Source organism: Prunus mume, linkage group LG4 (assembly GCF_029339155.1).
Source record: "Prunus mume cultivar Tortuosa linkage group LG4, ASM2933915v1, whole genome shotgun sequence".
NCBI lineage: Eukaryota > Viridiplantae > Streptophyta > Magnoliopsida > Rosales > Rosaceae > Prunus > Prunus mume.
Genome location: NC_142701.1, coordinates 19,427,501 through 19,437,190, shown reverse-complemented (window position 1 = coordinate 19,437,190; position 9,690 = coordinate 19,427,501). Strand labels below are relative to the sequence as shown.

At 39.2% G+C, this 9,690-nt stretch overlaps 3 protein-coding genes across 3 annotated transcripts; 1 reads left to right on the top strand and 2 right to left on the bottom strand.

Annotated features, from left to right (window-relative positions):
- Positions 1-1,203: 1,203 nt before the first annotated feature.
- LOC103330060 (PPR containing protein (DUF179)) lies at positions 1,204-2,473 on the bottom strand. The gene is made up of 2 exons (XM_008232603.2): positions 2,188-2,473; positions 1,204-2,098 (listed from the first exon to the last, which is right to left on the bottom strand). Exons 1-2 carry the CDS (start codon positions 2,282-2,284, stop codon positions 1,338-1,340), a joined length of 858 nt encoding a protein of 285 aa, XP_008230825.2. The 5' UTR covers positions 2,285-2,473; the 3' UTR covers positions 1,204-1,337.
- Positions 2,474-2,810: 337 nt separating this feature from the next.
- On the bottom strand, positions 2,811-5,020 carry LOC103330059 (Tetratricopeptide repeat (TPR)-like superfamily protein). Its single transcript, XM_008232602.2, has one exon. It carries the CDS (start codon positions 4,888-4,890, stop codon positions 3,073-3,075), a length of 1,818 nt encoding a protein of 605 aa, XP_008230824.2. The 5' UTR covers positions 4,891-5,020; the 3' UTR covers positions 2,811-3,072.
- Positions 5,021-5,878: 858 nt separating this feature from the next.
- Positions 5,879-9,053, top strand: CM1 (chorismate mutase 1). The gene is made up of 6 exons (XM_008232601.2): positions 5,879-6,394; positions 7,049-7,274; positions 7,360-7,446; positions 8,087-8,230; positions 8,439-8,531; positions 8,638-9,053. The coding sequence occupies exons 1-6, from the start codon at positions 6,213-6,215 to the stop codon at positions 8,875-8,877; spliced, it is 972 nt and encodes a 323-aa protein (XP_008230823.1). The 5' UTR covers positions 5,879-6,212; the 3' UTR covers positions 8,878-9,053.
- Positions 9,054-9,690: the final 637 nt, after the last annotated feature.

Sequence of the window (9,690 nt, the reverse complement as noted above, 5' to 3'; positions counted from 1 at the left end):
TGTAGATAGTTCCGCCCCTTAGATAGCAATGTATGGTCTCCTTTCAACCCATTTCTTGAAAACTGATTTCAGGATGAGCATGGCAGCATATCGACATATGAAGACTGTCCTCCCAGGAAGAGTTTTTGAGTCTTTTAGGACTAGTCCACCAGTGATCATATCAATTTCTAATTGACTCTCTTGGTGAAGTGGTATGCTTAGTCCTATATATATAAGGCTTAGTCCTATATTAAATAACAACCTCTTTGGACATTAGCATTTAGTGATACGCTAAACAAAGTGTACATGAGAGCATAGTGGTTTCAACAAGTGTATTTACTAATAGGGCATGAATCACGTGTCAAAGGTTGTTTGTGGTGCCGGGAAAGAACTTCAAGCTTATTGTCCTAAATCATCTCCACCAGGTGCGTTATTTTTAGGTCGAGCAGTTGATGCAAGGCTGTACAAGTGTCCCATATCCTGAAGAAGAGAATCAAATTTAAAGAACAGTAATGCAAAAATCAAGATAATTAAGGCTATACTTAAATAGTAATAACCATCAGATGACAAAGTGCATGCGTATTAAGCATTTTCTTGATGAAATCATTTTTTATCCTTCCATTAGACAAAAACATCCTGGGCCTAGAATGGACAATGTGCATACACAGGTTTCCTCAAAAGATAATGCAAATGCCAAGGACTAGAATGGCCACCTAACCAATCATTCAACCCTAGTTAGCATTTTCTATCATATACGTACGTATGTATTTTTTAAAAGACTCGATTAATATTTTTGTATACATCTAAAAGACTCGGTAAAATACACGTTTTTGTTTTAAAATCAAACGTATAATGCACATATTATATATACGTACGTATTTTTCCAAAAAAATAACTTATGTTTTTCATATACATCTAAAAGACTCAGTAAAATATACATTTTTTAAAACAAAGAGATTCTTAAGTTAAGTCTAAAAGGTTAGGAAAACCAAGAATAACATTCCCCACAAGAACTTACCAAAGAAAAATCTATGGTTTTAAGTGTAACAAACCAAACAAATACATTCCGGTCAGCTATAAGTGGTGCCGCAGTCTTCTACAGTCTAAAACAAGTAAACGACAAAAGCTTTTCACCAAATTCTTTGGTGGAGATGAAGGGTTGCGGGGGATCTATATTGCCTTTTATATCACATTAGATATCTTACAGTTTCTGTCATTAGAATATTAATAAGAACACGAATTGTACTCGATAGTCCATATACATGGGGAAAATGAAAAACCACGACAGATGGATCTAATTGTATTTGCCTTACAAATTTTACATATTCTTCTAATATAAAAGCCACAACAGATGGATCTCACCGAACCTTCCTACGGCCCATATGACCAAGGACCTTCTCCCACAGCCCAACACTTCCCACACTCCTCAAATCAATTACACTTGGGCTACAAGCTGCTACAATCCAATACCCAGCTCTTATTTCATCCTTCAATTGCTCTTTCTCCCATCCACAATACCCATCAAAGAACCTAAACTCCCCAAACCCAACCATATTCCTTTTCACCATTTCAGCTGCACAACCCACACTTTCCTTTGTCCCATAATACAATCCCTTCATTACCTCATCAAAAACGCCACTCCTCCCAACCACATCATCTCCCCCTTTGGGCCTCACCAAGAACAGCCCCTCCTCCAAAGGCCCACCAAAGAATAACGGCCTATTCGAGAATGTGCCCGCAACATCAAGAGCTGTGGATCGTGTCTCCTTAATCGACATAAGGGACGGCCGGTTGAGTATGATGCCGGATGGGCCCAAAGGCCCAGTGGATAAGACCAAAATGACTGTTCGCTCGAAAATATGGACCCCGTCAAGCTTTTCGGTGGCAAGAAGTAGGCAGCCCTTTTCAGGCTCATGGATTGTGTGAGCCCATTTGTCACCAACAGTGATGGGCTGCGGAAGATCAACCACAGTGTCAAGGTCCACAAGTGAGGAAGTGGGCTTTTTGGACTTTGATGATTTTTCTGCAGCTACCAGTTTTGCTCTGAATGATCGCCAATCGGTATCAATTGAAGGTTTGCTGTCATCATTGGACGGTGGAGATGAGTCCATGCGGCAACCTATCATTTGACAGAAAGCAACCCATTAGCAAATGTACGAAGAGCAGACATTGTTCCCTGCTTGAAATAAAAGGAATAGGAAAACTTACATGTTATTGATGATGGAATGCCAACTCTTTTGCAGTGAAATGGAGTTTTGATGGAATTTGAGGTGAAGGAATTTGAGGCAAGGAAACAAGCTTCCATGATGATGGGTTCTTCTAGCTTAGCTTCTTTCTTTTGAGTTTTGATGGCAGATCAAAGCTTCAAAGATGGCAAGGAATGAAAGAGCAGATCACACTGATATATACAGTGAGTAAGAATAAATATGCACCACATGGTGGTGTTCGATCCAATCCCGTTAGTCCTATCCCATCCCAATCCATGTTGGATGTTACTTTCTAAAGCTTCCAAAGCATGGGCCATTGGATATGACTTTACACATGGCACAAAAGGACGAGGAGCTCCTCCTTCTTTGTGGGTAATGGCTATCTGAGATAAACCAAACTCTTCTGGATGACGTGTCATACTCGTACCCAGTTATTTGTTGAGCACTTTGATCCCCAAACTCTGAAGCAAACTAACTTTGATCTGTGAATTTAATATACAACTTACAAGAACACGGTTAGTTTGGGTTTTCTTTGTTTAAGAAAACAATAGTTTCATTAAGAAATTTAAGGTTGAGTTACGACTTACAACCAAATCAGCCAGCATGATCAGTGCAAGACAGTAAGACAGTAATAACCTTATTATCTCACTGATAAAGAATGAATGACCTCGACAATTGTTAGAAGTCAAATGCATACACTGAAACGCTGAAGCAACAAAATACAATCGATCCCCTTCTATTTATCAACAAGTATACACTTTTATAATGTAAGAACATTGGTGAGAAGTTTCTCTCTAGAATCTCTTCTATTATGAGGCTTGCAGAAGTGTTTCTGGCCAAGTTTGAGTTAGCTGATCCTCACCAAATAATTACCATCTCTGGCGGTTCATCCACGTATCCCATTGCTAATACTCCTTGATGACATATCCGATTGCTTGAAGTCCTGACGTAGTCTCTCGATCATCTGATATATTTCACCGGATTTAGGGTGTAATTTATCAAATACTGTAAATTCATGGACCTCATCACCGACCTCGATGCTACTGGCCCCTGAAGGTTTCTGGACTCCTGTGTTTCTCATTTGCAGCCTCACATTAGCAACATTTGCCCAATCACCAGCTGCAGCGTAGATATTTGACAACATGGAGAAATTTCCTGCATCTGATGGGTCTAACTTAACCAAGTGATCAAGCACCTCCTGTGCCAATTCTGGATCATTATGCATCCGGCATGCCCCCAAAAGGGTGCCCCATATAACAACATTCGGTTCCATTGGCATGCTATGCACAAGCCTAAAAGCTTCCCTGAGACACCCCCCACGACCCAAAAGATCAATCATACAACCGTAATGCTCAATTTCCGGTACAATCCCATACTCTCTCTCCATAGTATGGAAGGCTTGAAGGCCCTCCTCCACAAAGCCGGCATGTGTACAAGCACATAAGACACCAATGAAGGTAACTTTATCTGGCAAAAACCCAGCTTTTACCATTCTAGAGAAAAGCTGAAGCGCTTTATCACCGTGTCCATGCATGGCTAACCCTTGGAGCATGGCATTCCAAGATACCAAATCTTTCTTTGCTATCCCATGAAAGACTCTAGATGCTTCATCCAACATACCACACTTTGCATACATATCAAGCAACGCATTGGACACAGGAGTACTACACTTGAATCTAGTCCTCTCAATAGAGGCATGAACTTTCATACCCAATCCAATCAAACCAGACTCTGCACAAGCAGACAAGATACTAATAATTGCCCCATTATCGGGCTTCAATCCAGCTTCCTCCATTTGATCATATAGCATAATCGCCTCCTTTGCAAGCCCTTTTTCAGCATACCCAGAAATAATAATAGTCCAAGGAACCAAGTTCCTGAAGGGCATCTTATCAAACATCATTCTAGCCATACCCATATCCCCGGCTTTGCTATAACCCGAAACCAGAGTCGACCAAGACACAACATTCCTCTGGGGCATTCTTTCAAACAGTTCAAAGGCTTCATTCATTTGCCCCGCCTTCGCATACCCATCCAATATCGTATTCCAGCTAACCGCATCTTTGTCAGGCATTTCATCGAACAAGCGGCGAGCTTCACCCAAGTCCCCCGTTTTTGCCAGCCCACCAATCATAGAATTCCAAGACACAATGTCTCTGTCACCCATCAACATAAACACCTTCTTTGCCTCACTAACACCAAGCAACCCACACTTGGAATAAGTGTCAATGAGCGAGTTGGGCACAAAGATATCCAAACAAAACCCAAATTTCTCGATGCTGGTATGAATCATTTGAACCACAGGAAACCAAGGTCTGCCCGAACACGCTTTCAAGAGAAATGGGTAAGTAAAGTTGTCTGGATAAACCCCATTGAGCTGCATATCAAAGAAAGTTGCGAAGGCCTGTGTGGTCTGAGAGTTCTGAATGTGAGCTCTGATGAGAGTATTGTACAAATGGACATTGGGGTCTTCAACTTGATTGAAAACGTTGACGGCAAGCGCCATTTGGCGACAGAGAGAGAAGGCGGCAATGAGCTTGGGCGCTGTGTGTAGGTCCTGGTGGAGATCGGCTTTGAGAATTTGGGCGTGGACTTGCTTGATGTGGCTTAGGTTTGTGCATCTGTGGAGGTCTGAGAGTTTTTGGTCTAAGAGTCTTCGTCTAGAAACCCATGACGGGGATCGAACTGGTACACACATCTGCATGGCAGAGAAGAGATTTAAGAAAGGTTGGGTTTTTCAGTTTGGAGAAGGCATGGCAGTTATTCTGGTTTGTGGGAAAGGATGAGACAGAGTGACAGGGTGCGTGCGGCTCTCTGCTTGTCTTTAGATTTGAGGAGTTTGCTTAGCGGCTTGACCCAATTTATGTTCTCAGCCCAATAAAAGCTAAAGAAGGATGAGCTTCGGCCCAGTTTCAAGATTCACTCAAATTTGCTTTGATCCAAACAAATTGGTTTTTCACAAATGTCGATTAGGTCAGTTGGCTAGTTGGTCAAGGTCAGTGTGCATGCCATGTTGCACCCGAGTTCAATTCTCCTTTTCATACATTAGAGTAGTTCATAATATTGTTATTTAAAAAAATATATATAAATAATAATGTTCAAATATTACTTATAGTAGTATAAATTTTGGTTATATAAGGACATGTGAAAATATGTATAAATATTTTTGTCAATTACTATTTACTATTTCTGATGGATTGAAGTAGAGATCATTGAAAGAAATTTTTTTGGCCCATTAGGTTATGTCCTAGTGCGTTATATTACAAGGACTAATTACTTTCGGACTTCATTCAATATTTTACTTGCCAAATTGCCTTCCATTCATGACCAAAAAATTGGTCAGTTCATTCCCACACATTTCCATCTAGAAAACACTCAAACAATAATCTAAGTCCTAGTAACCTTGCCTAATATTCTACTTAATTGATTGTTTCACTACTAAACTCATAAGTAAAGCAAATGTTGAGTCAATAAAGAATGAACACCCAAGTGAACAGTCAATATTATATGTATAAAGAGTTGTTGAGCTCAGAATGGTCTTACAATAAGAGTTTAGGGATGAAAGTGGAGAGCCCATGAACCTTGTTGTTTTGTTCTTTTTCTTAAACTACCCCATGTGAACTTAGTTCTTGCTATTCTCAAATTCACTAGAATATTCCGCATTTAAAGTAAAGGAAGAACTGTGCAAGCCATTGGGTTGGTGAGAAACATTATTTGTCTTGTTCTGTCTATCTACGCAACCGCAGGGAATCAGAGACACAAGCTCAGGTGCCCCGCATCTTGTGACATCTAAGAGAACAATCAAAGGCAAAAGTCTCAAAGCACTAGGCGCAGAGGAGAATCGGTCATCTTTTTGTTGGGCGCATGCGCCTATTGAACCTACCCACCAATTCAACCTCTACACCTAACCCCCTCCCTCATCATATTTCCAACACCTTCATTCTTACTTCTGTCTTGTGATTTTGGCCTGGTTTTCTGAACCATCATCTCTCCCTTTTTTTGTGTTGTTCTTTCTCTCTGTTTTCAATGGAGGCTAAGCTGTTAATGGCCTCCTCTCCCGCCACTCTTTCAGTTCCCCGTGCTTCTAATTCAAGAATCAATCGCATATTGCCATTGAAAGCAATGGAATCTAACAGCTTAACCTGCCTCAATTCAGGCTTACCAAAGAAAGGAACTTTATCTGTTCAGGCTTCTGCAACTTCCATTGGGTACAATTACGGCAACCCTTTTTTCTAAAATTTTTGGTCCTCACAATTTAGTTTGTTGGCCCTTTATGGATCTATGGATTATTCTGTTTTCAAGAGACTTCTCTATATATTCTGCTCTTCAAGTCTTCTGCTTTTGTACTGTTCATCTGTTTCTGGAAATGGCCATGCTTTATTTTGTTGTGCACATAACATGTATGTATGCAATTATGCCGATTGCCCAGTACTCCAATTTATTTAAACTGTATTGACTGCTGATTAAATTTTCTAATAATTTAATATATTCCCAAATGAAATGCATAACATGATTTCTTCAAATGTATGATTGTATGCAAGTCTAGGATTCAATAATAATTCACAGATACTATGAAGTCAGAGCGGTTCTATTTTAGGAATGGCAGCTTAGCTTATTTATTTATTTTAGTCCTGAAGTTCAAAGTACTTCAAATAATTATGTTAGGCCAAATTGTTATGATTTCTGGCATGTCTTGCTGCATATGTTTATCGATGCATCTGCATAGAAAAGTATGCTCCTAGCCACTCAACTCCATTGGTCATCATACAAATGCATATTATTGATTATTGGATGGGTTAAAAAGCATCTTGCTTTCAGTTTACTATGGCCCGATTCTAACGCCAGGCTGCCAATTTATGTAGATCATTGGCTACAAAGAAGAGGGTGGATGAAACTGATAATTTAACCCTAGAAGGTATAAGACATTCCTTAATCCGGCAGGAGGATAGCATAATTTTTGGCCTTTTAGAGAGAGCTCAATATTGTCATAATATGCCTACTTATGACTCCAATGCTTTCCCTATGGTCGGGTTCCACGGCTCCTTGGTAGAATACATTCTTCAAGAAACAGAAAAACTTCATGGTCAGGTATGTTAAACCTTAATATGAACACTAAGAATAATTGAAGAAAGTATTATTGCTGGCTTTCTTATTGACTTTGCGTTGCAATTAGGTTGGTAGATACAGCAGTCCTGATGAGCACCCATTCTTTCCGGATGTCCTACCTGAACCAGTGTTGCCACCTCTGCACTACCCTCAGGTAAAATAAAACATGCATTCACTAAGAACAATAAGGTTGGTTATGTCCAAGCTTGTGGTTATCTTTACTTAAGGGCCAAACTAGGAAGCACATTTGAAATAGTTCTTGTAAATAACGTACTTGGATGGGTTAATTGTGATTGAAAAAGTTGTGCTCAGCAGGGTTTTTTTTTTCCTTTCTTTAGCTGGTGTTTTCAACATGGTCACAGAAATTTGCATGGGGTATACCATTATTTTAGAGATACTCAAAAACAGTTTACCTGACACTATTTTAGAGATACTTGTTCTATACCATTATTAGATCAATTTAAAATGGTAGTCAATCATGTGTATCCATTTGAAGTACAAAATTTATTCAGAACAACATGATTCTACTCGAAATTTTGAAATGTAAAAATCTAACACTGATGCATAACAGTAAAAGAAACAATTACTTGTGGGTCATTGTTTAACTGAGAATTCACTACAAGGATCTAGCCCTGCAAGTTGGAGTCTTTCTTTTTATCTCCACAATCTCTGAATCTGTCCTATTTGTACAACCTTTCCTGTGTGGTAGCACCAGTTTTTGCTCTTGTTTTGTATGAGTCTTAACCCCTTTCATTTTGAAGATATAATTATGCATACGTCTGACTTGCAAACAGGTACTACATCCCATTGCCAATTCAATTAATATAAATCACAAAGTTTGGGAAATGTACTTCAGAGATATTCTTCCAAGACTGGTGAAGGAAGGAGATGATGGTAATTTTGGATCAACTGCTGTTTGTGATACAATGTGCTTGCAGGTATTCATTTTACCTGATATATCCCATCACAATACATTTCTAGTTCAATTTGGAAGACAAAATACGCAATAACCTTTTTTATGCATGTGATTTTTGCTCTTGACCTTAGTAGTCCCGTATTGCTCCTCTCTAATAGATTCAGTAATTAATCGGAAGTAGTTTTTTAAGTAGCATAATGCTGACTGGGGGTGTCCTATGATGATGGCAGGCTCTGTCAAAGAGAATCCACTATGGTAAATTTGTAGCGGAGTGTAAGTTTCGATCCAATCCAAAGTCCTATGAAGCTGCCATTATCGAACAGGTACATGTACATGAATGCATGTTCTGCATGCCACTGTCATAAGCAGTTTTGAATGTTTCGCGAGCTGAGTCAGTTTTCCTTATGCTGGTGACGTTTGATTTTTCAGAACAGGGAGAAGGTGATGGCTTTGTTGACATATCCAACGGTCGAGGAGGTGATCATAAAGAGGGTAGAAATGAAGGCCAAAACTTATGGGCAAGAGGTGACCTTGTACAAAGAGGAAAAAGAGAAAACCGACCTGGTTTATAAGATACAACCAACCTTGGTTGCAGATTTATATGGGGATTGGATCATGCCAATGACAAAGGAAGTTCAAGTTGAGTACTTGTTACGAAGGCTGGACTGAGAGAGCTTGTCTTCAATATCTATTCATTCCTATTGACGTACAGAAATTTGTGTTTTGCTTAGATGCTGCTATTTGTAATTTTCTACTTTATGTGGATGCTTAAGACATGTTATTGTTGTATTGTATGATTAAATATTGATTTATAATAAGCACAGGCGGTATGCAGTTTATATATAGTTTTGCAAGCTCAAGCCCACATGAACTTGAAAGTCTTGAATGTAAGTATCTAGGCCCAAAATGTTGGGTATGGTCATGGATGTGGAATTCTATAGTGATTAGGTTTTATTTTTAACCGTTTGATTAAATTGGTTAGTTTGATGCAACGTTTAAGAAATAGAATTTCATCTAATAACCTTAGATAAGGCCTTCACTATAGAATGACTCGGGTACGGATACCCAACCACAACGTCTTGCTGTTGAAGTTCCAACTTGCCCTCTTTATTAAAAAACTATAAAATAAGATTTAGAAAACAAAACCCTGTACAGCCAAAGCAGCTGGATTGGATTTGGGTGGCGTGCTTTATCTGAAAAGGCCACATGGTTTACAGCGTGCCAACGACAACTATCATAACCCTAAATAGATTTGCCTTCTTGATGGTTGATCTTTGCTTGGTCCACAAACTTATTAAATCTATAGACAGCCATTAGATTGTGCCTAAAATTGTTCAACTTTTGGGAAAACTTGTGTGTTTTATGCTAACTTGTCATTATAATGATCCCACAAACTACAATCATCGTCAAACATGGAAAGACACTACTGATTGTGGCCTTTTTTTACTTTTTCCCCCTTCCCACCCAACAATTTTCAAACCT

Bases quoted from the DNA above. Each gene is read 5' to 3' on its own strand.
- LOC103330060 (XM_008232603.2), bottom strand. From the start codon at position 2,284: ATGGAAGCTTGTTTCCTTGCCTCAAATTCCTTCACCTCAAATTCCATC. The intron at 2,099-2,187 runs GTAAGTTTTCCT...GTCAAATGATAG, and splicing joins CATTCCATCATCAATAACAT to GTTGCCGCATGGACTCATCT.
- LOC103330059 (XM_008232602.2), bottom strand. From the start codon at position 4,890: ATGCAGATGTGTGTACCAGTTCGATCCCCGTCATGGGTTTCTAGACGA.
- CM1 (XM_008232601.2), top strand. From the start codon at position 6,213: ATGGAGGCTAAGCTGTTAATGGCCTCCTCTCCCGCCACTCTTTCAGTT. The intron at 7,275-7,359 runs GTATGTTAAACC...CGTTGCAATTAG, and splicing joins CAGAAAAACTTCATGGTCAG to GTTGGTAGATACAGCAGTCC. The intron at 8,532-8,637 runs GTACATGTACAT...TTGATTTTTCAG, and splicing joins AAGCTGCCATTATCGAACAG to AACAGGGAGAAGGTGATGGC.